The 27,938-nt window shown below is 40.8% G+C and overlaps 1 protein-coding gene across 1 annotated transcript; it reads right to left on the reverse strand.

Annotated features, from left to right (window-relative positions):
- Positions 1-297: 297 nt before the first annotated feature.
- LOC132884295 (transmembrane protease serine 6) lies at positions 298-27,888 on the reverse strand. Its single transcript, XM_060918127.1, has 18 exons — positions 27,790-27,888; positions 24,714-24,843; positions 24,376-24,518; positions 22,403-22,470; positions 22,128-22,315; positions 21,909-21,950; positions 21,299-21,503; positions 17,448-17,584; positions 15,988-16,100; positions 15,538-15,647; positions 13,799-13,941; positions 13,517-13,615; positions 10,464-10,577; positions 10,210-10,326; positions 5,734-5,902; positions 2,131-2,402; positions 708-844; positions 298-524 (listed from the first exon to the last, which is right to left on the reverse strand). Exons 1-18 carry the CDS (start codon positions 27,886-27,888, stop codon positions 363-365), a joined length of 2,448 nt encoding a protein of 815 aa, XP_060774110.1. The 3' UTR covers positions 298-362.
- Between the last annotated feature and the right edge of the window lie 50 nt (positions 27,889-27,938).

Consider the following 27,938-nt stretch of genomic DNA (forward strand, 5'->3'; position numbering starts at 1 on the left):
AGGTAAATTATTTTAAATTGCATCTTATATGGATTTTATAAGGGAAATACAGATTTTGGAGGTTGGTTATACAGGTTTGATTGACCAAAGGTTGACATGTATGATCTTTTAAGAAGAAATACTATATCAATTTGACTAAATTCAAGATGTTTGCACTTTTTGCAGTGTAGTAATGCACAAATAATGAACCCTAATTTTAAATTAGACTTCATCATCCATAGCAGTCCATCAACTCTTTTAGAGTTCATGCCAGTTCGTCCTCTGAACTTAAACCTCCACACCCCTCTCGTCCATGCAGCAGGGGGATGAGGAATAGCTGACAGCAGCTCCTGACTGAGAAAAGGATCAATGTGTTGTGCTTGTCAGGATGCGATGAGCTGTTTGATCCAGGGAGAGAGTTTGGTGATGCGTGTGTAGACGCCGTAATAATAGGGTCGGCCACAGCCACGGCCCCAACTCACTACACCGGCCAGAAACCAGCGACCGGACCGCTCCTGACAAACCAGTGGCCCACCAGAGTCCCCCTGAGGACAAAGATGGAGAAAGAGGGAGCAAATGTGAGCAACAGTGGACTGGTATGTGTGTGATTTCAAACAAACCTCATTACACGTGTATTATTTTAAAAGCAGGGGAAGAGAGAGGATGAGTGATAAAAAGAAATTGCTCGATGGTGCTCTACATGATAATTATCATATCAGGCGTCCTACCTGACATGCGTCTTTTCCTCCACGGCGATAACCAGCACACAGCATTCTGGGAGTGATAACGTATCCATAGGAACGGATACAAGCTTCCTCGCTGACCAACTGCACATCAACCTTCTGCAGGATGTTGCTTACGCCACCTAGAGGATTAATTAATTAACAATTAATTAGTTAATTAATTAATTAATTAACTTTAAAGGAGGCGGCACGGTGGTGTAGTGGTTAGCGCTGTCGCCTCACAGCAAGAAGGTCCTGGGTTCGAGCCCCGGGGCCGGCGAGGGCCTTTCTGTGCGGAGTTTGCATGTTCTCCCCGTGTCCGCGTGGGTTTCCTCCGGGTGCTCCGGTTTCCCCCACAGTTCAAAGACATGCAGGTTAGGTTAACTGGTGACTCTAAATTGACCGTAGGTGTGAATGTGAGCGTGAATGGTTGTCTGTGTCTATGTGTCAGCCCTGTGATGACCTGGCGACTTGTCCAGGGTGTACCCCGCCTTTCACCCGTAGTCAGCTGGGATAGGCTCCAGCTTGCCTGCGACCCTGTAGAACAGGATAAAGCGGCTAGAGATAATGAGATGAATGAACTTTAAAGGATAACTGAAACAAAAAAATATAAAGAACCTTTATAGAAAAGAATGTCAAATATCCTGTATATACCGTATGAACTAAATTATTGCTTACCACTTCTGTTTATCACCATTTGCTATAAATCTTTTTTTTTGTCCACTAAACAACTTTGGATTCCTCTCAGTTTTTAAATTTTTTTTTACATAAATTGTAAACTAGAAGTATTGAGAATCCAGAGACGACTCAAACTTTTGCATTTTCTGAGAAAAAAAAGAAGTGTCCGAATTGAGTGTGTATTTGTGTGTACAGTTAGACACACATGACACAATTTTAAATTATTGTTACTTTAAAAAGTGGTGAACTAATGAATCTCAGATAAAATGATTCATTTGATGTGAGATTCACTCTCACATCAAATGAATCTCATATTGAAATGAATCTTAGATCAAATGAATCTCAGATTGAAATGAATCTCAGATCAAATGAATTTCATTGAAATGAATCTCAGATCAAATGAATTTCACTAAAATGAATCTCAGATCAAATGAATTTCATTGAAATGAATCTCAGATCAAATGAATTGCAGATCAAATGAATCTCATATTGAAATGAATCTCAGCTCAAATGAATCTCAGATTGAAATGAATCTCAAATCAAATGAATCTCAGTTCCAAAAGAAACGCATATCAAATCTATCCAAGTTTCAGATTAACCTTGGTGTTCTTTTTTCACTGCAAAACTGGACATTATCAAAGTGAATTAACTTCTATAGTTAACTCTAAATCTGTTGTCAGAGTATTGAGCTTAAAGATTCATTTCTTCTCCCAATTTTCCTTCATGTCAGTGTGTATATTCATGTTCTCACCTCCTTCTCTGAGTGCCCCCCAGCCCGTGACCCAGCACAGCAGACCAGGCTCCAGCTGGTGTGTGGGCTCAGGCAGGCAGGCAGGCAGTGCTAGTGTGCCCGCCGAGATGGGTCTCTCAAGTCTAAGCAGTGCAAGGTCATAGTCATGGATCTCATCATCGTAGTACTGGTGTAGGTGGATGTGGGTCACACGCAGAGCTTCCTCAGTCTGAGTGGAGGTATTCAGACGCAGCTTACCAAGATACACCGTCCATATGGAAGGCAAGTACAGACTGAGAGAGAAATGAAACAAAAAGAAACAGAAAGAGGAAGAAGACAACAATATGTTTTATTGTGTTGATTCTCACTGAATGGGGGGGGATATAATTGTATTTATTATATCCACATTCACCGGAGATGAGCAATCGCATGCTCTGATTGGCTACTCAACTACTAGGCTATCAGCTCATATACCGTGAGTAGAGAAAAACAAAATGGCTGAGCGTGTTGCTGAACCAACTGAGGATGAAATACAAACTCTACTTGTAAACAAAACCCCAAAAATACAAAAAAGCAACAAAATATGGAATATAAGTATTTGATGGTAAGAACGTATCTTTTTTTATTTTTCAAGAATTATTATTATTATTATTATATAATTTTTCACAAATTGCTCCTGGGGCGGCATGGTGGTGTAGTGGTTAGCGCTGTCACCTCACAGCAAGAAGGTCCGGGTTCGAGCCCCGGGGCCGGCGAGGGCCTTTCTGTGCGGAGTTTGCATGTTCTCCCCGTGTCCGTGTGGGTTTCCTCCGGGTGCTCCGGTTTCCCCCACAGTCCAAAGACATGCAGGTTAGGTTAACTGGTGACTCTAAATTGACCGTAGGTGTGAATGAGAGTGTGAATGGTTGTCTGTGTCTATGTGTCAGCCCTGTGATGACCTGGCGACTTGCCCAGGGTGTACCCCGCCTTTCGCCCGTAGTCAGCTGGGATAGGCTCCAGCTTGCCTGCGACCCTGTAGAACAGGATAAAGCGGCTAGAGATAATGAGATGAGACAAATTGCTCCTGTCATTTCGCCAGTTTGTTTACATTCTTTGTCTTTCAAGTGACACAGGTTGATGTATTAAAAAGATGAACAGTACCCTGTGGCGCTAGAATAACCCCTAGGTACTTGAATCACACGCTTTATTGCCCGCTGCCTCATGCCTGTGAAGGAGAATGAGCTGTAAAAACACCACACGCTAATGTTTACATTTGGGTATGGAAACAGCTGAAGTTTATCCTCATTATAATATTATAATGAGCGAGGTTGCAACAAACATGGCAGAACTGGCGGCATCTGACAATCTTCCTTAACATCGTCATTTTTTTGTGTCGATCTGGGTGATTCGCCGTGTTTGCCGTGGCTCCGTGGTCGTGACCTCTGACCTGCGCATGACCTCATGTGACTTTTCTGAACTGGGTGCTGAGCGAGCGGTTTGAAAACAGACTAACACATTGTTAGGACGCCCCGCATTCAGAAATAAAATGCATTGAAACAAGATGGGTACCAGCTCAAACAATTCAGAAAGGGGAGTGGATTAAATGATTCCTGAACCAACACATCGACCTGTGGCACTTTAAACATTAAAATTACTAAAATTTTTTTAGACTGGTTCAAAAGCTCAAAGAAGTTTGAAAATTACATAACTAAAGTGTCCAAGGAAGAACAGCCCCCAAGCATAACTACGTCATCACTTGTTTACTGCAATGCATTGTGGGGGATAGCCAGGGTCGGTCATTGAGCGATATGATGGATGTCATGATTAATTTTACGTGAGAGTGATGTGAGAGGAGCGATTTTGCCATTTCATTTAAATTGGTGATTTAAAGAGGTGGATAACATGTTGAGGGTTTACAGCAGGAAAATTGGAATCCAAATCAAGCTTGGTGAGAAGGAAAGAGTCTAGGCCGAGTTGACCACACTGTACAACAACAACAATAACATAAAATCTCAGAATGTTTCATTTCTGAGGACGTATACTGCACCGGGTAAACTTTATTAAGAAAGCAAATCTATCTGAATATCGGGAATCGTACGTAGCCTGTCTGAAATTGGCTGTAACGTCTATAGTGTTCACGGCGAAGTTACATTCATGTTAGACCTACTGCCAGGTCCTGCGGCCAAGTATAGCGAAACTTTCTAAGCCTAATCAATGAAAATATGCAAACAACATAAATAATTTGTATGCGAAATAATTACATTCCTAATTTTGAAACATTTTGCTACATCTAGTCAAATCTTAAGAAATAAACTATTTCGTAAGTCGAACCTGGATTTATTTGTTGAACATGGATTGAGCTTAATTTTTGGTGTGTTTTACAGGGTGAAGGACTTAATAAACAGTGAATTAAGTCGATACGTATTGGATCCAGATGGTGACGCATTAATAAATGCCACTAGTGAGGTACGCTGAACATTATACATACCCGATACTGTGGTTTGGGAGTTTTATCAGTCCGACAGGCTCGTTCAGATGCCGAGTGCTTCGGTATGTTGAGAGGCAAAGGCCGAAGAATGCTTCTTTGTTTTACAGGCTTTGGAATATCGCTAGTTTCAGACGATGAACAGTGCCGATTGTTATAATCTTCTGTAACCGAAGGCCGTTCCGCAGACTATGGAAATATTGCTGGGTCACAGTTTAAATACGTCTTTTTCCCACCAGAGAAATGCAAGCTACAAACACTTGTCCATTTCGATTCAGTTCGAAAGTTTTCATTGCGGATTAAACTTATCCATTTCTTTCTTCTCTTCTTCTCGACTGGCGGCTGATAAAAGCTCAAATTAGGTGTTCTCTTTGTTGTGGAGACACAGTAAGGCACACTTTAATTCACTTTAGGCGGCATGGTTAAAACTGGTTAGACACAACAATGCAGTGTTTAACAAAAGCGAAAGTAAACAATACGGCGGGGCTGACCCCGGGTATCACCTATAATACATTGCGGTAAACAAGCGATGACGTAGTTATGGGTTACGGTCATTAAATAAATGTCTAAAGCTATTCTATACCTCAGTACGACAGCAAGATCGAACTTTCTACAAAAAAAACAACAACGCTAAAGTCAATTCATGCAGCCATCAATAGGTTTTCAAGAAGTCCGCCTGAGCGGAAATGATTTTGCTGGATGTATTGTGTAAAGTTTTTATTTATCAAATTTGCAAAAAATAAAAATGCTCTGTTTCTCAAAATCCAGTGAATGTGGATAAAATAAAACAGTTATTCCACTCAATCTCATCGTATATGGCTTATAGCCAACTTGGTGCTACGCACCTCATCGGCTATCAGCTCATGTACGACTCGATTTCATGGAATAATTGTTAAATATTTGGTATCTTCAGGTTCAATCAAATCAGCTTATTTTATAGCCTTTAAAAACCATGTGTGTGAGTATTGTACAGTGATCTTTTTTGTCAGTCTGTACGAACAGATTGTAGACTTTTTTACGATATATTTTTCATTGGCTTTTGGTCATATACATAACAAGCTCACTGACAGAGCAAATAGATATTCTGTTTTCTCTTTCACTGTATTGCATGTGAATAGCATTAGTGTTCACCACACAGCATACCAGCATGCTTTACTCACCGATCTTCGTTGAAGCAGTGTGCGGCAGACACCACCCACTGGGCGGAGATTAACGCTCCACCACAGATATGCTGTCCGCTGATCTGCAGGCTGGCCTGCCATGGCCACTCCCCCTCCATCGCATCGACTCCGCCCACCACTCGCGTACTGAACTGGCGCAAACCGCAGTCTGTAGGAATATTTTGGCTTGTAGTTACTGAAGAAAGTGACTCAATCGAAATGGGTCACGTTTATGTTTACTGTTTGGTGAGAAGTATTTGGAAAAGCCGCAGGACGTGGAAACATTTCCAAATTGTACATTTGTGCATATTCATAGATTGTGCCATTCTTCGATGGAATGAATGGAAAGGTGTATACATGTTGCTCAGCTGTTCTTCGTTTGCACATGACGTCATAGCTAATTATGCATGAGGCTTTGAATCGGAACTGGGCCATGTTGGAGGTCACGTGGCACACATTTACTATAGAAGATATGCTCGAGAAGTTGTTACGCTCATGAATACCTTTTGTTTCTTCACTATGCCGACTCTTTGTGCTGTAATTGGATGCGGGTGCAACTCTATTTGAGAAAAGGGAACTTATAAGTTCTTTAGAATTCCAACAATTATAAATAATCAAGGAGAAAAAACAAGAGAGTTGTCCATGGAGCGTAGATGTCACTGGCTGTCCAACATAAACCGGGCTGATCTAAGCGACGAGAAAGCAAAAACCACACAAGTCTGCAGTGAACATTTTATCAATGGGAAGCGCTATGAACTAGTTATTAACATAGATTAAAGTTTTCCGTCGCTACGACAGATTTCCGTCAACTGAGAGCGCTAAAGGTCAATAATGAGAGTGATGCAGATCCGAGGGAAAAAAAGGGGGGGTAGAACCATAGGTCTGACACCGATGTGATTTAGAACTTCACCAAGCTGCTGTGATTGCCTGTTGTTGAACCCTTTCCTGTGCTATGTTTGAGTATATGTAAAGGAATAAGTTGTTGCGCTAGATAGGCCTAAATAAATAAATAAATAGCTACTGTCTAGTCCCGGGGAGGCTCGGCGTAGGGCACTGATGAAACTATTTGGCTGTCCTACTACTAGGCAACTAGGTTACTTGTCTACTACTAATACTAGGCCTTTTGTAGTAGTAGTAATAATGATATTTGCCTATTGAAAGGTGATCAGGTGAAAAGTTGAAGCCGCAGCAAGGCCTATGCTATTAAGCGTTTTGTAGGCTTCGGCAGACAACGTTCTGGAAAGGCTGTGTTTTTCTTTGGTTTGATTAGCCTACGATTTAATCTTTAAACATTATGGTTTCAGCAGTTCGCTTAAACATTGGAGGCTGCAGAGTCGGGCTGCAAGATTTCCCGACACTTGTTTAAGATGCCAAACTTCATAGTAAGGAGAAAATAATTCCACAGTATTTAGTGCCTCGTCAGTCTCAAAAATTAATAGTGAAGGCCCAACGCGAATTAAGTCCCAAAAAAACATCTCGTAGGCCTATATTTTACATTTTCAAAAAAGTCCGGAATTGGAAGTCGGTCAGTGGAGTGTAATGAAGTGTCTCATTCACTAAGCACAAAAGGTCGGAAAACAGTGGAGAAAACAGCTATTGCTTAAATAGGCTACTAATGTTTTACATTAGTAATTTAATGTATGTGACAAATAACTTCATTGATTAAATAGATAAAGAAGCGAATACTCCGAAGCTCAAAATTCAGGAAAGTGGCTCCGGTGTCGCAAGTGCACAAGAACAGTTATTTGAAAGTTAACCTAATGAATTTGTGCGTGCACGTGCGATTTCATGAAGAACCGGGACAATTGGCATTCAGTGAAAGATTCACACCTATGACTCATTATATTTGCGCGTGCCCTCTCGCTCACTGTTGCTTCGTTTTCCCGATTTACACGCGTGTCTGAAGATGGAGTTTCCAGAAATCTCCACTCTGCCCAGAGTTTGCAAAAGTAGCTGTTTTCAGTGACTGAAACCTCCGTATAGGTGTGAATGAGAGGTGCAACCGAATAAATAAATATCCGTCTTTTTTATCCGGCTACATGTAGGCTATCGCTGCGCAAAGCCTCTAATGTTGAAATGGTAGTAATATTTATTAAAATAATAGTAGGCTAATTTCCACATTAATCGGTAAAATGGCACAAGGGATGTGATGGGGGGATGGCCGTTTTATAAGGGGGATGATTTGAGATTTTTATTTCAGAAGGGGGATGCCTCCCCCTACATCCCCCCCCTCAACTCGAGTACTGCGTATAAGGCCACCGGACAGGCCCTTCGATTTCCATCACTAGAGCGCGTCAAATTACTTTCGGTTTTGCCAGCATGGACGCGCTTCTTTTAAATCAAGGCAGCGATGTGTCAGGCATCGACAAAACGGTAAAGAATAAGTGGAGATGGGCTTGGCTAAATGAAATGGGCGATAATGGCAAGCCATTTAGTTCATGGTGCAAAAAGATGAAAATGGCAGGTGTGTGCTTTTGTGTAGTTTGCCATAAAAAAAGTCTATAGAAGCAATGGCAAAAAACTAGATGCCTTTGGCTTCACTGCGAAGAAGCAGAAAAAGTGAACTTTCACTTTACTTTTCTTGCAAGTTCTTTCTGTTCCACTCTTTTGAAAGCATGGTTCAAGTTCAACTGCACTTGCACTTTTCTCTTAACCACTGCTGTGCATTACTAAAGTATTGTTGAAATAAATTTGCACTTTGCGCTGAAAACTTGATGTTTCATCATTTATAGCCAGTAATGACAATGGTAAAGTCTTGCCTTAGCTTTAGTCATTGTTAAAATTATGTAAATGTACTATAAGTAGGGGCCTAGGGGATAATGGACAACACGGCGTTTAAAATTTGACGCATCGCTGATGTGGTAGGGGCCAACGACATGGAGCTTTTTTTCAGTCCGATGATTTTTTTTTGCTTTAATCCATGTATTAATGAAAGATCGCAATATATAAGAATTGAGTATCGGATTGTTTAATAGTCTGGTTGTGTAGAAACTCGCCGCTGTCAAACATGACAAAGATCTGACAATCAAAGGCTACTTTTTATTGATTATTGAATTTTAAAAAGAGCTGTATATAATTTTTGATCATGCTGCTTTTATTTTGCTTTTTCTTTCCATTCAGGAAACCAGCTGATCTCTGCAATTTTACAGATCCAGACTGGGCTCTGACACAAAATACAGGCCACAACAAAATCAAAGAATAAAGCGGTAGCTCGAAATGCTCGGCTTACAGAGCGCAGAAAGAAATGCAAAATTATTGAAGAATCTTCCCAAACAATCACAGAGTCAATCAAACAAGATTCATGTCAATCCACTACCTCAAACACTGCAGCCTCCTCGCCCGCTGAGGGTTCTTTTATAATTAAATATATTATCTAGTGTGTTAGATCCCGATTTTTTGAAGCAGTCAAAATGATTGTTTTTAGAATAGATTTGAGAAATGACTACAAGCTTGTCAATGTTACTCCTCTTTACCTTCCAGTCTGTACTCTTACAACTGTGTGTGTGTGTGTGTGTGTATATATATATATATATATATATATATATATATTTTTTTTTTTTTTTTTCGCGGTCCGGTTTCCATCAAATCCTGCGCTCTGATTGGCTGGCAAGCGGGTCCGTATCCTACAATATGGACCCCAGTTACGGACCTCTGGCGACTCGCTGGTTCACAACAACAACAAACATAGTAGCAATTTTTGTCAACATTTATTTTCGCATTTCTCAGGAGAGTAGCATTAATTTTACAGCATGGATAGCGATAACAACAGTGTTCACAGCGAAAGCGAGTTTTACTACCCTGAGGAAGAAGAAATAAAAGAAAACATTTCAGGAGAAAGCTAAAAACCTGTAACTGTTGCTAACGCCGAGCAAAAACATGGCTGAATCCTGAATGACTCAATTTTGTATAAATAGGGGACTACATAGGCGGCAAAATGTAGTTTTTTTCCTGCCATGGAAGTGTACTTGTATACTGAGGAGGAAGCCATTTGCATTACAGCCGTGAATGAGGATTCAAAATGGTGGCTCGCCTTGGCTCGGTTTTCCCTTTCGGGCGTTCTCGTTTTCTGTCAGAATTTGGTAAAGAAAAAATAAATATATTATTTACCAGCTTAAGGTTGGTCCCTATGGTGAAATACCGTGACCTCGGCCTTGAATACTGACCTCGGCCCAGAGGGCCTCGCTCAGTACTTTCAAGATCTCGGTCATGGTATTTCACCATACGGACCTCCCAGCTGGTAAATAACATATATATATATATATATATATATATATATATATATATATATATATATATATATATATATATATATATATATAATATTTGTATATCCTTCAACATGGCAGCACTCAATGACGCAAGTAGTTTTGGTCATGTGGTTGCAAATGAAGAATTTTCATAGTTTATTGGCCACTACAAACATTTATTATTATTATTATTATTATTATTATTATTATTATTATAAAGGAGTCTTACCGCAGTTTTTCTCATCCGAAGCATCAGGACAGTCAGTGATAAAATCACAAACAGGGTTCTGCTTCTTCAAACAAGTGCCATCGGTGCACATGTAGGTCCTATCAGTACAAGGAACTCCTACACATACACACGCACATAGCAAGGTCCAATACTCAAAATCAGCGAGGTTTCCTCGATTTGTAAATCAAATTGCCTTTTCTTTTCAATATTCATTTCACTTTCTAGTGCCATAGTGTGTGGTTTGTGCATCATACCTATTGTGCAGTTCATTTCATCGCTCCCATCAGTGCAGTCCTGATGCTGGTCACACACCTTGTAATAGTCAACACACTGACTGTCCCCGACACAGCGGTACTGAGCAATACACACTGTGACACACACATATTTTGAACTTAAAACAAATCAACATGCTGTTTGTTTGTAGCAAAGTTCTCCTATTCTTTCTGCAAAACTGGTTTTAAAATTATTGGCACCCCATACAACTGATTATTTAGCAGGAACCACCATGAGGGATTTTTCCATGAGAAAAAACATTTTTCATGAACATGCTAATGATGTTTATGGCTTAAAAATGTATTTTGGGCTGATCTAACAATTTCAGCTGATCCTTGGCGAAGTATTAGCACTGTATTTTGAGAGATGCTCTCAGGAAGCCTTTTAACCAGCTTATTTTGAAACTGGTGTTTGATAGCTCTAGCTTTTGAAACTATTTATTATAACCTTGATTGTGCTTAATCATATTTTACCTGCTTTTTCTCATATCAATTACCTCATTTATGCTGGTTCACAATTATTTGTGTTTTGTTCAGTTTTATTTTTATTGAAAACTTTTTTCCCTCATGCCATTATGTTACTTCATATTTGATAACAACCGATTTTAATAAATGCAATTAAAATGCAGTATATTTTAATATTATTTTATGAGCACTTATTCAAAATATTCTTGAAACAACTGAATCATTTTTGCACATTATTATTATTATTATTATTAGGGGCGGCACGGTGGTGTAGTGGTTAGCGCTGTCGCCTCACAGCAAGAAGGTCCTGGGTTCAAGCCCCGGGGCCGGCGAGGGCCTTTCTGTGTGAAGTTTGCATGTTCTCCCCGTGTCCGCGTGGGTTTCCTCCGGGTGCTCCGGTTTCCCCCACAGTCCAAAGACATGCAGGTTAGGTTAACTGGCGACTCTAAATTGACCGTAGGTGTGAATGTGAGTGTGAATGGTTGTCTGTGTCTATGTGACAGCCCTGTGATGACCTGGCGACTTGTCCAGGGTGTACCCCGCCTTTCGCCTGTAGTCAGCTGGGATAGGCTCCAGCTTGCCTGCAACCCTGTAGAAGGATAAAGCGGCTTGAGATAATGAGATGAGATTATTATTATTATTATTATTATCTCATCTCATTATCTCTAGCCGCTTTATCCTGTTCTACAGGGTTGCAGGCAAGCTGGAGCCTATCCCAGCTGACTACGGGCGAAAGGCGGGGTACACCCTGGACAAGTCGCCAGGTCATCACAGGGCTGCCACATAGACACAGACAACCATTCACACTCACATTCACACCTACGGTCAATTTAGAGTCACCAGTTAACCTAACCTGCATGTCTTTGGACTGTGGGGGAAACCGGAGCACCCGGAGGAAACCCATGCGGCCACGGCCACACAGAAAGGCCCTCACCGGCCACGGGGCCCGAACCCGGACCTTCTTGCTGTGAGGCGACAGCACTAACCACTACACCACCGTGCCTCCCAATACTACTACTATTTATTTTTAAAAATAGTCCTTGTATAATACATTGCCTTGCAAAAGTATTCACCACCCTTCGTGTTTGTTCTGTTTTGTCGCATTACAAACTGGAATTAAAATGGATTTTGGGAGGGTTAGCACCATTTGATTTACACAACATGCCTACAACTTTAAAGGTGAAAATTGTTGTTTTATTGTGACAAAAACAATAATTAAGATTTTCCTCCAGGATTGCCCTGTATTTAGTGCCATATATCTTTCCTTCGATCCTGACCAGCTTTCCTGTCCCTGCAGATGAAAAATATTCCCACAGCATGATACTACCACCACCATGCTTCACTGTAGGAATGGTGTTCTCAGGGTGTTGGGTTTGTGCCCCACATGGCATTTTCCCATGATGGCCAAAAAGATCAATTTTAGTCTCATCTGACCAGAGAATCTTCTTCCATGTGTTTGGAGAATCTGCCACATGCTGTTGGGCAAACTCCAAATGTGTTTTCTTAAGCAATGACTTTTTCTGGCCACTCTTCCATAAAGCCCCACTCTGTGGAGTGTACGGCTGAAAGTGGGCCTATGGACAGAAACTCCCATCTCCGCTGTGGATCTCTGCAGGTCCTTCAGTGTTCTCTTTGGTATCTTTGTTGCATCTCTGATTAATGCCCTCCTTGCCTGGTCTATGCGTTTTGGTGGACGGCCTTCTCTTGTCAGGTTTGTAGTGGTGACCTATTCTTTCCATTTTGCTATAATGGATTTAATGTTGCTCCCTGGGATATTCAAAGTTTGGGATATTTTTTATAACCCAACCCTGATCTATACTTCTCCACAACTTTGTCTCTGACCTGTTTGGAGGCTCCTTGGTTTTCATGTTGCTTACTTAGTAGTGTTGCAGAGTCAGGGTCCTTCCAGAACAGGCTGATTTATACAGACATCATGTGACTGATCATATGACACTTTGATTGCACACAGGTGGATCTTAATCAACTAATTATGTAACTTAAGTGAATTGGTTGGACCAGCTCTTATTTATGGGTTTCATACAGAAGGGGATGAATACCTTTTTTTCATCTTAATTATTGTTTGTGTCACAATAATAAAAAAAAAAAAAACAATTTGCATCTTTAAATTTGTAGGCATGTTGTGTAAATTAAATGGTGCTAACCCTCCAAAAATCCATTTTAATTCCAGCTTGTAATGCACACTATACCACAGATTAAAGCTCAGATACACAAATGCAAGACCCACTGCAATGAAATACACATCCCAGCACAAATAAACCAACTACCCCAACCATTTTTGATAATTATGATTGAAATTATTCCCAAAATATAATGTTTTGATGTTGTTTTGTGTCATTTCCACCCATTTTCAATGTAAACAGTGGCCAAAATTTAGTTGTTAGCTGTCTTGCATGTTTGTTTAACTGTTTGTGAAACCTCATTCTAATTTAAGAAATTCTAATATTCACTAAGGATAACTTCATTGGACACATCATCACAGCTAAAGTGCAGACATAAACTAATTCCTTGCCATAAGGTCCTTTGTAATAAAATCATAGTTGAACTCTTACCACAGTTTCTCTCATCCAGACCATTAGGACAGTCTGAGATCCCATCACACGCTGACACACACAGGCCATTGACACTGCACAGGAACTGACCAGGACAGGCTGAACACACACACACACACACACACACACACACACACACACACACACACACACACCAACAATACCATCACACATCAATATGTCCACAACAGTACATCTCTTTGTTCAGAGTCCAGATGTGTGTGTGTGTGTGTGTGTGTGTGTGTGTGTGTGTGTGTGTGATTGATTGATAAGAGAACTAACGGTCTGACTGGTTGAAGATGCTGTAGTGGACTTGGAGGCCGGGTCCTGTGAGTGACACCTCTGATGTCATGGAAACGGTGGTGGTAGAGGAGTGGAGGTACAGCCTCTCGGCATATGGCTGCAGAGCCCTCGTACCACACAGTCTGTACACACACCACACGAGTAATTCAAACCTGACCAAATTTCAGTGCATTTCTGTCTATGTGACATCATCAGAAACAATTTAGGAGACAATCACTATTAAATAAGACACGATTTAATGATCATGGCAACAGAGGAAAGAATGCAACAGGAAACAATGATCATATAAGGAAAGGACAGCTAGTACAATGATTATGATCAGCGCTGATTTTGTAACATTTGACACACTGCACTGTATATGCCATTTCCTTATACGGGCTTTGCTTCCTATTCTAGTTGCTCCGTTGCCATGATCATTAATTAGTGTCACGTATTAACGGTTTCCATATAAGCAAATGATAGCCAGCAAGTCTGGTACATCAAAAGCGACAGAATCAGGTAAATCTGGCCACCTGGAAGCTAATCACCTAATTATTTTATTACAGTTGAACCATTTAATTGTTAACATTTCAGCTCATTTGTCTAATTAGTGATGTAATCATGTTTTTGCCACAGATGAACTTTTCTGAAAGTGGAAAATTCTTCCTCTCATTCAGAGATAGTACCTAGCCAAGAATTTATCATTAGGAATTTTCTGAATGTTGTGGTTGTGGTAATGTTTATAAATGGGGAAGCCATTTATGGTTGGAGGAACAGCTTTGAGACCAAAAGGTCACTGGTTCAATTCCCTGGACCAGCAGAAATGGCTGACTTGCCCTTGAGCAAGGCACCTAACCCCCAACTGCTCCCCAGGCTGATCTGGGTATGTTGTATGTTGCTCTGGATAAGAGTGTCTGCTAAATGCCATTAAAGTAATGTAATGTAAACGCTGCTACAACATTGCTGCAACCTTTGTAGTTGTACGAGTGGTTATACCCATTTACGTACATTTTTTTTCTAATAGGGAACACTGGCTCTTATTAATTTACATTGCAAAGAAATGAGGGCAGATTTTAACAGAAGTAATGATGTAAGAATGAAGCTTTGTCTGATTTTCGATCATTGATTTTGATTATTTCATTGCAACTTTAGGTGGCATGGTGGTGCAGTGGTTCGCACTGTCACCTCACAGGAAGAAGGTTCTGGGTTTGAATCTTGTGGCCAACTGGGGACTTCGTGTGTGGAGTTTGCATGTTCTCCTGGTGCCTGTGTGGGTTTCCTCCAGGTGCTCTGGTTTCCTCCCACAGTCCAAAAACATGCAGATTAGGTCAACTGGCTACTCTTAATCACCCATATGTGTGAGTGTGAATGACTGTCTTTCTGTCCTGTGCTAACCCTGCGATAGATTAGCGACCTGTCCAGGGTGAACCCCACCTCTTGACAAATGTCAACTGGTTTTGGTTCCAGCTTCCCTCATGACCCTGATGGATAAACTGTATAAATAATGTATTTACTGTATATATGTATGTATGTATGTATGGAACTGCAAATTTAATTGCAAGCACTTTCCAGTTTGTTGAAATTTACATTCAGGTTGACCAAACGTGAGTCAGAGCATACAAAATGAGATATGCCAATGATGAATTTGATATGGAAGTGTACTTTTGTACTGCATTTGTTCAACCCATCAATACAAGAATGTATCAAATACATTCCTGATATTAAAGCTTCAAGTTCACCTGCGGTTCTGAATGAGCCACTGGCCTTGTGTGCAGTTCTGGTTATAACTGGCTCGACTCAGCTCATAGCCTTCAAACTCCAGGGTCAGTCCATACTCCGAAGATGGTATCTGCGCAAAAAAGAATTCATTAAAATAATAAAAAAAGAGATTACAGTGTGATATTAAAGGAACGAATCCATCTATTAGTTTTATTAACCAATCATCAACAATGGCTGGTTCTGATATTCGATAGTGCAACAACGAAACTGAGCAATGCATTATATCCTATACACATACACAAACAAATAGACTTGTGATTTCTAATTTCTTGAAGTGTTTCAAGTCCATAATGCCTACTGGAATCATGCTGTATTTACTTTTAAAGCATTTTCCCCCAACGTCCATTCACTTATTCGTCTATCCAGCCAAGGTTCCTGAAAACTAGGCTGCTAATCTCTATGAGACTCACAGTGAACTGCCAGGTACAGTTGGTATTAGGTGGATAGTAGCTGGGGTAGAACGGAGTCTGTAAGGTCCCCTGAACACCTGCCTTTCCCTCCAAGTTGATGTTGTAGGAGCAATCTGCAAGAGAAAGACACCACAGAATATATACACTCTAGTACCATGCCCTTTCAGCCAAGAATCTGAAGTAGTGTAAAGATGGATAACCCAATTCCAGAGGTGGACAGTAACGAAGTACATTTACTTGAGTACTGTACTTAAGTACACTTTTTGAGTATCTGTACTTTACTCGAGTATTTTTTTTGGAAACTTATGACTTTAACTTCACTACATTTGAAAGGCAAATATCGTACTTTTCACTCCACTACGAAGTGGCTTTGAAAGTGGATGTTTTTTCTTTTCTTTTCTAAAACGTGATTGGTTTTTTCGCAGGTGACACTGAGACAGCCGATCAGTAATCACTAGGGTCATGTCACATCTATAGACTGTATAAAATCAAGTTCATTGATTTCTCCGCAGCATTATTTAACATGATCAATTGATGGCAGAATGGAAGGAGGCGGTTCTTCTGGAGAATGAATGCACTCATGGCTTTACCTAGAACCCATGTTTCAGTTTTCTGAAAGGATGAAAGATTCCTTTAGTTTTAAATGTTTGCTTTGTTTGCTGAAAATGAACCACATCATAGCCTACAAAAACTCGCCGTCCAACCTGCAGAAGCATCTTGAGGTATATAAATGTTTTGTTCCAAGAGAAAGCTTGCAACGAAGTTGTCTGTGCTAGCAGATAATGTGGCAATAGCTATGCAGTCTGATTAATCAAATGACTTTCTATGAATTTGCCTGCCAAGTTGCCGTAGCCTTGTCCACGGCTAACGTTAACACATAGCTAGTTAACTTGGACGCTGTTAGTTAGCATGTAAAAACGGAGTTACGCTAACATAAATAACGTTAACTTATCTGAAGTCCTTTCAGAAATATGTTTTAGCATAATCTTGCCAAATAAACAGAATGCAGAAATCTTTCTTTTCTAGTAGCATTAGCTACCCAATATGATTTCACGTATGAAAAGAATTTGCTAGCATGTCAGGAGGAGCTTCACTGACTAGCTAGATTAAAGTTAAACCACCATATTCATTTTGTGAATTCACATTTCTGTCTTTGGTAATGGTGTTAGGTTTTGTAAGCGTTGTGGCAATAATACAACAATGCGTTGACAGAAAATGTACTTTTAATACTTAAGTATTTTTAAAAGCAAGTACTTCAGTACTTTAACTTGAGTAAAAATTTGACTGGACAACTTTCACTTGTATCGAAGTAACATTTGACCAGTGGGATCTGTACTTTGACTTAAGTAATGAAGTTGGGTACTTTGTCCACCTCTGCCCAATTCCATCCAAAGATGGATGATATCTGATCAATGAAATGCTGCTTTCTCTGTTTACATAAAAGTAAGTAAATGACGTACTCCTGTTGGGCCAGGCCTGAGCAGAAAGAGAGAACGGATCTTTATAGTTGTACTGGCCCTGTTTCCACACCACCGTCATCCAATCAGCAGAGGATAAAACCTGCACTACCTGCTCATGTCTGCTACAGCCATATAGACTGAGAAAGAGAGGGTGGAGAGAGGAGAATAGTGGGAGAATTGAAGGAAGGAAGAGGAAAATGGAAGAAAAGGACACGAGAGAAATGTTAATCAACAGTTTTTCAGGAAAGGGTTGGGAGACAGGGGCTTATATAGAAAAGTAATATTTTAAAAAAGGAATAAAATGAATATTTGTATGTCATATTAGCACAATGTTGTCTTAATCACAAATTAGTAGGTTAGTCAAGACATGTCTAGTTACTAAGCCTCAAATCACACTGAGCCATTAAATAAACCCTAACAATCCTGCTCATTTGGTTTCTGGCGCTGTAAGGGTGCTTGTACAATTGGGTGCCATTTGTGTCCCATTAATATTACATTGACAAATATGAATGTGAGGTAAAGGCAAAATACATTTTAAACACAGGTACTTCAGTATGACCGATGTGAATATTTCATCTTATAATTTTTGCATATAGCTAAATTTGAATCCCTCAAACATCTCATGCTGCATCTTCATGCTTCCTGTTCAACAGGTTGTGAAAAATGAACTGTACATTTCATTCCAACAACATTCAACCACACGCAACCCGATTCACTTGAACACATTCACCACTGGTGGTGTAGTGTTTAGCACTGTCGCCTCACAGCAAGGAGGTTCTGGGTTTGAACCCACCAGCCGATGGGGACCTTTCTGTGTGGAGTTTGCATGTTCTCCCCGTGTCTGCATGGGTTTGCTCTGGTTTCCCCCACAGTCCAAAGGTTAGGTTAATTGGTGGCTCGAAATTGACCATAGGTGTAAGTGTGAATGGTTGTTTGTCTCTATGTGTCAGCCCTGTGATGATCTGGGGACTTGTCCATGGTGTACCCCGCCTCTTGCCCATAGTTAGCTGAGATAGGCTCCAGTTTGCCCGTGACCCTGCACAGGATAAGCAATTACAGATTATGTATGGTTGGATGGGATATTCATCTCATTTCTCATCTCATTATCTCTAGCCGCTTTATCCTTCTACAGGGTCGCAGGCAAGCTGGAGCCTATCCCAGCTGACTACGGGCAAAAGGCGGGGTACACCCTGGACAAGTCGCCAGGTCATCACAGGGCTGACACATAGACACAGACAACCATTCACACTCACACCTACGGTCAATTAAGAGTCACCAGTTAACCTAACCTGCATGTCTTTGGACTGTGGGGGAAACCGGAGCACCTGGAGGAAACCCACGCGGACACGGGGAGAACATGCAAACTCCGCACAGAAAGGCCCTCGCCGGCCCCGGGGCTCGAACCCAGGACCTTCTTGCTGTGAGGCGACAGCGCTAACCACTACACCACCGTGCCGCCCGGATGGGATATTCACTACTGTAAAATACTTGGAATATTCCACAAGTCATATATTCAACCAGAAGTTGCATCATTCAAATGGTCTGTAGATCATGGGAAGAAGAAATGACAGGCGATGAGCTTATGCCATCATGTGTTATCCGTCCGTTGTCCGTCCGGCGTCGTCCACATTTCACGAATATCACTTCTTCTCTCTCAATTCTTCATCGATTTTTATTCTTTTTCACAGGAAGGTAGGTCTGCCTGGGGTACACATAGCTTCTACTCATCTCATTATCTCTAGCCGCTTTATCCTGTTCTACAGGGTCACAGGCAAGCTGGAGCCTATCCCAGCTGACTACGGGCGAAAGGCGGAGTACACCCTGGACAAGTCGTCAGGTCATCACAGGGCTGACACATAGACACAGACAACCATTCACACTCGCATTCACACCTACGGTCAATTTAGAGTCACCAGTTAACCTAACCTGCATGTCTTTGGACTGTGGGGGAAACCGGAGCACCCGGAGGAAACCCACACGGACACGGGGAGAACATGCAAACTCTGCACAGAAAGGCCCTCGCCGGCCACGGGGCTCGAACCCGGACCTTCTTGCTGTGAGGTGACAGCGCTAACCAGTACACCACCGTGCCGCCCAGCTTCTACCCAAATTTGCATAATTGTAATTAATAATGAAGATATGGTATAATTAATCCCTAACCAGCAGTTTCCACACAAATTGCTTCTTCTCCCTCAATTCTTCACCGATTTTGATTCTTTCTGGCATGAAGGTAGGGGCACCTAGGGTGTATATAACTTCTACCCAGATTTGCTTAATGACAATTATTAATGAAGTTATGGACTTAATGAGCAGTTCAACAAAAATCGCTTTTCTTGGTCAATTCCTCGTCATTTTGGATTCTTTCTAGCAAATAGGTAGGTATTTTTAGGGTGTATATAGCTTCTATATATAGCTTATATAGTGCATATAGCTTGCAACATTTATTGCGCAAGGTGGCCCACTTTAGATCGTTCCTTCTGGACTAGACGGGGCTGGAGTGAACTATGCTGTCATTGACGGTCTTGTTATTATTATTATTATTATTATTATTACATTTTTAGGTGTGTATACTGTATGTATGATTGGATGCTAGTTAACAGGATTTTGTGTATTGGGCTGTTTCGCAATCAGGGTATACTTTTCGAGTCCACAATCATCCAAAAATCAAACCACAGATTTTTGTTTTTCTCTGCTGCCAAAAATGACCTTTTGGGATGGAAAAAAATTGCGCAGAATTTCAGAGCTACAGATCATATACAGAGCGTATTAGTTGTGGTGAGAAAACAGCAGATAGTCTATTTCTAAAATTGACCACCTTTCTTATAGTCCACAAGAGTAAGGTATAAAAAGTGAAAAACTGTTGAAATAGATGTGATTTTAAGTATAAATTTTCGAGTACTGTGCAGCAGTGTTTGTACGTGGTGGTAACTGGAATAACAACTGAAATGGTGACCAGAATCCTTGTGGTTTTCTGGAGAGGACACTTTTTGATGGACTCACATTTCAACCACATGTGAAGCTCTGCTGCAAATGTGTCTCGCATCGGTTTCAAGTCCTGTTTTTTTTTTTACTGTGCAAAACCAGAGTATTCTGCTTCAAAAGAGACAAATGTTTTCTTCAAAAATAATTTTGACAATAGTTTACAATAAAATATAACTTCCATTTAAATATCATTCGATTGTGAATGAAAGTACTGTATGGCCCTGGTCACACTATTGGTCCCACTCCAAAAAATGTCATGTCTAAGCTCCTATTAGGTCATGTTAGATATTTATCACCAAAATCACAACATGTCCGAATAGTGTTCAGATAGGACTAGCTTGGGTAGCATAATGATTTTTTTCTGATCTATTTCCAGGTGACCACAGTCACCCAAAGCCTCCCATTTGGCCATATGCTGTGTTGCATGCAGATATTAAGACCAGATAGAAACTGTTCATAGTTTTGCCTGTTTGGCATAGCCTCTAGATTTCTTGTTGGTTGGACTACTAACAGTTGATAGAGATGTTGTTGCCTGAGATGTGATAACACATTTTTTTGAGCAATTAAATGAATGTTTTCATAGATTCCATGTTTCAAAATGAAATTAAAAACAGTTACAAGGGCTAAATGGTGGCACCACAATTGTGGAATCACTCATATGACACCCTGTTAGCTATAGCAATGGATAAAAGGGCAGAGTTAAAGTGAGCAGTAATGAAGCTGGAATCATTTAATCGCTTAATTTGATATCACTCCAGCCAAGCATAAAGAGGTATGGCTCAAAGTTTGAAAGTGTAACTATACTTTAGAGGTGATTTGTATGATAATATAATTCCTATTTTCATTTCAGAAATGGCTGTGAGACTCACGAGGTGATGAGTCTGGAGTCAGCAGGGGCAAGGGCGTCATAGATGGCCAGCCGGTCTCGGCATTCAGGTAGCAGCCACTCCACCCTCAGCTCCAACTGGAAGCCCTCAGGGGCTTTCAGGTGCCATAGACATGATGAGCGCTGGGTGTTTGGCCCCTTTAGAACAACAGGAACACTGGAAGACAACGTCTGGTACCGGTAGCAATCTGAGACACAGAAGAGACAGACTCTGTAATGTTCAAGTATGCATTTTGTCCATTTCATGCTGATATATCTTGCTGAATTGAACTGAATGAGAATGAATCGTATCAAATTACTTGAATTGAGTTGAACTGAAACAGAGAGCTCGGTAGGAGAATAATTACAGACGGTGTACAGAGGAGTAGAAACATATAAAAATAGAACATGGATGGAAGCTCGAGAGAATAGACACAGATGACAGAGACGCTCATGGAAACCAACTCCATGGCAGCATTACAGGCAGGTACAAAAACATGTGGCTGAAAAAAAAAAGCACAGATTGTGCAACTCTTGAGGCATTGCTCTTTGTTCATATTAGATCAGGCATGCATAAAACAGAATGGCAGAAAACAGAATTTAAAATGTCGTACCAAATGAGGCTTGCAAAAAATCTATAACTTTGGGCTGGGTTTCTGTGAAAGCAAAACAAATGAAAATGAACATAACACAATTTAAAAAAAAAACAACAACAACAACCAAAGACTGTGCTATGAGTTGCACTAAACTCTGAATCTGAATGATACTGTAACTGTAAACAGAGCACTGCAATGGAATGTGTGGTGGAGTTCATAATATTTTAATGTGATTACCTGTTATAGAGAATGAAGACAGAAGAAACTGGTATCCCTCAAAGCTAACCGTATCCTCAACACCTGTCTCTTGAAAGCGCTGCATGGTTCCCAGTAAGCTCTCACTGACCTTCTGCACGGTGACCTTCCCAGCATGACTCTCAGGGAGGGACAGGATGAGCCAGAAGTGCGCCATTACACTGCCCTCGCTGTGGAAACAACATTTTCCAACTGTATCAATATCTTCATCAATGATCATGTGTTGAAAATGAATGAAATGTGTCAACCAATCTTACCTAAAAGCAAACACAGTGGTGGATTTGAAATAGCGAGCCACATGAGAGGACTTCACAAGCTTCTCTAGCTGCAAGAATTAATGATGTACATACAACACCATGTCATTTATAGCAATGACGTATTGGACTACTGCAAGAAAATAACAAGGCAAAGCACAGGTTTATATTAATGTGCACATTCTATTAGGGGTATTGTTTTTATCGGAACAGCTCATTATCTCGGACTTGTTTGGTCTCCGCATAAACAATATGTTGATATGGTGAAGTTTTCCACGAGGAGACGTTTATTTAACATTTTTGGATGGAGTCTCCATAGTCTAGAGGAACGAACTTATTCTGTAGAGGTTCCACTAGATTAAATGTAACAATAAATGGATAAAACATGTGACATTTTATTCACTATTAATACATTTCAAATTGTATTCATGGGCAAATTGCTGTGGTGTAAAGGAAATAAAACATTTCAAGATGTGCTGTTATTGGAAATCTAATCAATGTTGGGAAACATCACACCACCCCATATTAGATTATTTTCCCATAACAGCATGACCTGTCATGTTTTATCCATTACTTCATTGGGAGGGACAATGGAAATTCAAACCAATTTCAAACCCAACCATGTGGAAGCTATGGCCTAATGTTTAGAGAAGCAGCTTTGGGATCAAAAGGTCACCAGTTTGATTTCCTGGACCATCAGGAATGGCTGAAGTGGCCTTGAGCAAGGCACAGAACCCCCAACTACTCCCCAGGCTGTTCTGGGTATGTTGTACGTTGTTCTAGATAAGAGCATCTGCTAAATGACATTGATGTGATGTAATGTAATCCTAGCCTTAGACACTCCACCAATGGGCTACAGAGCATCTTAAGTCTTTTGCACACTTTTCTGGCCACAATCTTTCGAATGTTGGATGGTGCAATCTGTTGGAATCTAAAAGAGAGTAAATGAAATACACTTTCTTCTCACACAGACAAACACACAAAACCCCCACTGATCCATGGTAACCCTAATTCCAATTTGAAACACATCCCTGTACTTGAAGATTGAAAGTAGAGAGGGAACTTGATTGGGCCTATAAGATACCTAATGCCTGGTTGCATGAAATTACCCAATCACAGTCAATTTCAGACTTTTGCCAAGTACAACATTTGAAATATATAGCCCATGTATGCAGAATGAGCAATGATGCCATCCAAAAAAAGATCCTATTCAACAAGCGATGCCAATGGCATAAATTCGAGGAGGTGTTTAAACTAGAAAAATGTCAGATCCTCAGAACTATGATGGAGAAACAGGACTTCCAGCAGCTGATGGAGTACAGTTTTCAATCTCCAAGGCAGTCACGCCCCAAGGCCGATCACGTGCCACAAAGGAAAAAATGATGATGATAATGATCAGAGACAAAGATGACCAAAAACCCTTTGATCAGATCAAGGACTGAATGACTGAAGAACTGTTTTTTGCTGCAAAACCATGATCACCAACCCTGTTCCTGGAGATCTATCTTCGTTCTAGTATACAGGCTCACCACGAGCTGCCTAGCGGTTAGCGTGTTCACCTCTCAAATGGGAGATCACGAGTTCTACTTGTGGTCGGGTCATACCAAAGACCATCATAAAAATGGTACCTACTGCCATCTGGCAAGGCATGCTGCAATACAGATGTGAGTGGGGAAGTCAAACTCTCGTGGTTAGCAGAGGACTAGCCCCCCCACTGTGAACCTAGCTGTATAGGTGAGAGGCCGAGGGCTATAGAAGCGGAGTTCAGTGCTGCCCAGTATGCCTTAAGGGCCTAGTTAGTACTGGGGTGGGAGACTGCCTGGGAAGAACAGATCCTGGCATGGGAGGAACTTTGACTTTTTGAGTATACACAATCAGTTCTGATGGAAAAGGGTTGGACCTGAATCTTGTATTAATATACAGTAGATTTCCAGGAACAAGCTTGATTCCACTGTGAAAGTGAAACAGGTTCTGACCATGGCCTCCATGGTGCGCGCCTCCTCCCGGAATACTCGACTGGTGTGTGAAGACAGAGCGGTGGAGAAGTTCTTGCTCAGGATAGAGAACTTGCCTATATACTGTTGCTCCACCCGCACCTCTAATGTCCAAACTCTGTACTCTAAACAGAGAGAGAGGGGAAAGGAGAAAAGAGGAGAGGAATGAACTTCTATAGAGTGAAATTACTAAATTTAATTAATATCACTGTTAAAATGTTAGTGTCAAACGTGCTATATTCCTTTTATTAGTTCACTGATATAGTGACTTAATCTGATGCTATTTTTCATCCATTCCATTATTATTTTTTCTATTTTACCTAGAAAGTACCAGGCCAAGACTGAACCTCCAGCCAGGATCAGGAGGATGAAGATGATGATCAGGGTTATAGTCCGCTGTGAGATCACTTTATATGTGAATGTTGGCATCAGGATAGTATCAGAACCTACCTGTAGATAGGGGAGTAATATATTATAGCACAAGTATGGCCAGAGTTTTTCATAAAGTAATATAAAAAATAAAGAAAGGAGAATCAGGCTTTTGTACAGCTTCAAGTCAATAGCTATGTCTGAAACCATATGGCTATGCCTCAAAAATTTATGTCTGAGACCTCTGTTTTGGACATTTACCTCTATCCATGTGGATCCACCCATTAACGTGTTACAATACTGAAATGTTTCAGTCAAAAGTTGTATTTGTATGCTTTGGTTTTGTATGATATGATTTATACAGGGGTGGATCCAGGAAAATGGGGGGAGGGGGTCAACCCAGTAAGGCTGGGGGTCCGAGGACCGCCAGAGGCCCCTGGAAGCTCTGCAGTTTTTAAATGCCCAGAGATGCATTTTGAGCTATCAGAGACATGTTGTAGATGAAATCTGTTAAAGAAAATTACCATATCAAAAACTATGTTTTAAAACTTGGAACTTTCAAAACCGTTTTATTAGTCAGTGAAAATGATATTGTCAGAGTTGCAGGTACATGCGTAGAACATAATTACAACTGATATGTGGTCATATTTATGAAAGTTGCATTGTCATATAATGCATTACCACATGGCATGCTACAGTGTAGTACACTGACCACAAAACACCTTATATCAATAAATTATTACTATTTTAGCAACTGCACTCTGAGCTCCTGCTCAGGACATTCAATGTACATAGTGAATATACCCAGGGAAACTGAGGGAATGTAAGTGGCCACTTAGGACAGAGCTCAATACCGTGATAACTATAGACAAAGACTGCAAGAGTTGCATGTCTATAACACAAAGTCAGTAACTGCAATCTGAGCTTCTGAGTCTAATAGACTGAGATAATGATATAATGATTGTGTGAGTTGCATGTGAACAAGTCCTGTAAAAAGTCTTAGTTCCCAAGACTCAGGGGATTTCAAGCAGATTTTCTTCAGAGCTGTTGCAAAAATCAACATCTCTCACAGACCTATCCAGCCGCTGTGGTAAAAATCAAAGTGAGACTCACCCCAAACAGCACGTGTACCATGTACATACACAGGGTATAGTGAGTACAGGGATACCCTATTAATGAATATGAGCAGTAGCTGGACAGCCGACACGTATGTGTACGCAGTAAGCCTGCTGCAGTATCTTACCATTTTGGCTTGTGAGCATGTATGTTAATGATGCCATAAACATACTAAAAGGACAGCACACACCCTTTACACGGGGTTTACAGTGCAGTCCAGGAATACAGTATGTTATTATGTCAATGCACGAAGTTAACATCCAACAGGACTCGCCCAGCTTGCTTTTCACTGCATTCGTGTCACGAGTGGAAAAAACTTAAACTAGGACCTACTATTAAATAGAAAGTTATACCATAAACTCTTCAGCTCAATCCCACATAATGATTTATTTTATATTTATTTTAAAACCTTATGAATTAAATAAAAAACTTTGGGCATATCTCGGTATCTGCAATCTCATCTCATTATCTCTAGCCGCTTTATCCTTCTACAGGGTCGCAGGCAAGCTGGAGCCTATCCCAGCTGACTACGGGCGAAAGGCGGGGTACACCCTGGACAAGTCGCCAGGTCATCACAGGGCCGACACATAGACACAGACAACCATTCACACCTACGGTCAATTTAAAGTCACCAGTTAACCTAACCTGCATGTCTTTGGACTGTGGGGGAAACCGGAGCACCCGGAGGAAACCCACGCGGACACGGGGAGAACATGCAAACTCCACACAGGAAGGCCCTCGCCGGCCCCGGGGCTCGAACCCAGGACCTTCTTGCTGTGTCGTCGACAGCGCTAACCACTACACCACCGTGCCGCCCCCCGGTATCTGTAATACTAAAACTATTTTTTGTGTGTGTGTGTGTGTGGGGGGGGTTTACGCCGGGTGCGCCTCCCCCTTAAATCCGCACCAGTTATATGCACAGTTTTATTCGTAAATAGTTATGCGAGTACAATGAAAAGCAGTGTTACTGAAACTTTGGTAAATCTAGTGTCAATTTGTAGTTCAGCTTGGCCTGCTAAAACATTTACAAACAACTTTACTAAAAGATATATGAGGCTCTTTGAAGAGATTTGAAGACAGCCAATCAGAATGCAACCTTCAGGATTCTGAAGCTAATGGCCAGAAAAGTGTACAAAAGACATCAGATGTTCTGTGGGCAGTGTGTCAAATTTTCAGGACATAAACTTTGTAATTACATCAGGAGTCATATGAGAATTGTTCTTGCGGGTCTTCCAAACACAGCTGCAGATTATGAAATGTAAAATTGCAGTTTCATCGTAGAATTTGCAGATTAAGTTGGACAGGAAAACAGCTGCTTAACCAACACCCTTCCTGCTGAGTTAAAACTATAATTATACACACAATCTAAGTAATCGGAAGAAGCTCATCAAGATGAATAAGGTGTAAGGGTAAATGGCATGTTTATGAAGAGGTAGGAATGCTGTGTATGTTTTAAAGCCTGTTCCTTCATAGCTTTAAAATTCAAAATAGTTTCTTGGTGTTGGAATAGAATTGTTGGTGTTATTACTACAGCTGTACATATGAAAAAAAGCTCTTTATTTGCATTATATTACTAGTTTTAACCCTTTGATATTTCGACAACATTTCGACATTTTCACCAAAATGATGTGTTTAGTTGCATAATGTGGGTATCATGAGTCATGGCATGGATCACATGCATCATCTCAGATTGATCTGCATGCCCACAGGAAACATGATTTTTTTTTTTGTGAAGTGATTACTCATGTGCATTAATTATATGGCATACAGTATCTGCATTATCAGGCCAATAATGTCAAAATTGCAATATCAAAAGCTTTATTTCTGCAACTAATCTATCTATGCTAAACAGTGATTTTCAAGATTAACCCCAAGTATACATGTTATTTAAGGCTGGTATAAAGCACTTACTTGTGACTTGGGACTTGACACATTCCCATTTCCATACTCCACACTGTACACCGAGCTGTCTGCATTATTGTGCTCCATAATGCTACGGGACTGACACATCAAATTGACACATTCCCATAAAATAGCCACTCGATCCTGTCTTGCTGCTG

Source organism: Neoarius graeffei, chromosome 4 (genome assembly GCF_027579695.1).
Source record: "Neoarius graeffei isolate fNeoGra1 chromosome 4, fNeoGra1.pri, whole genome shotgun sequence".
NCBI classification, from domain to species: Eukaryota; Metazoa; Chordata; class Actinopteri; order Siluriformes; family Ariidae; genus Neoarius; species Neoarius graeffei.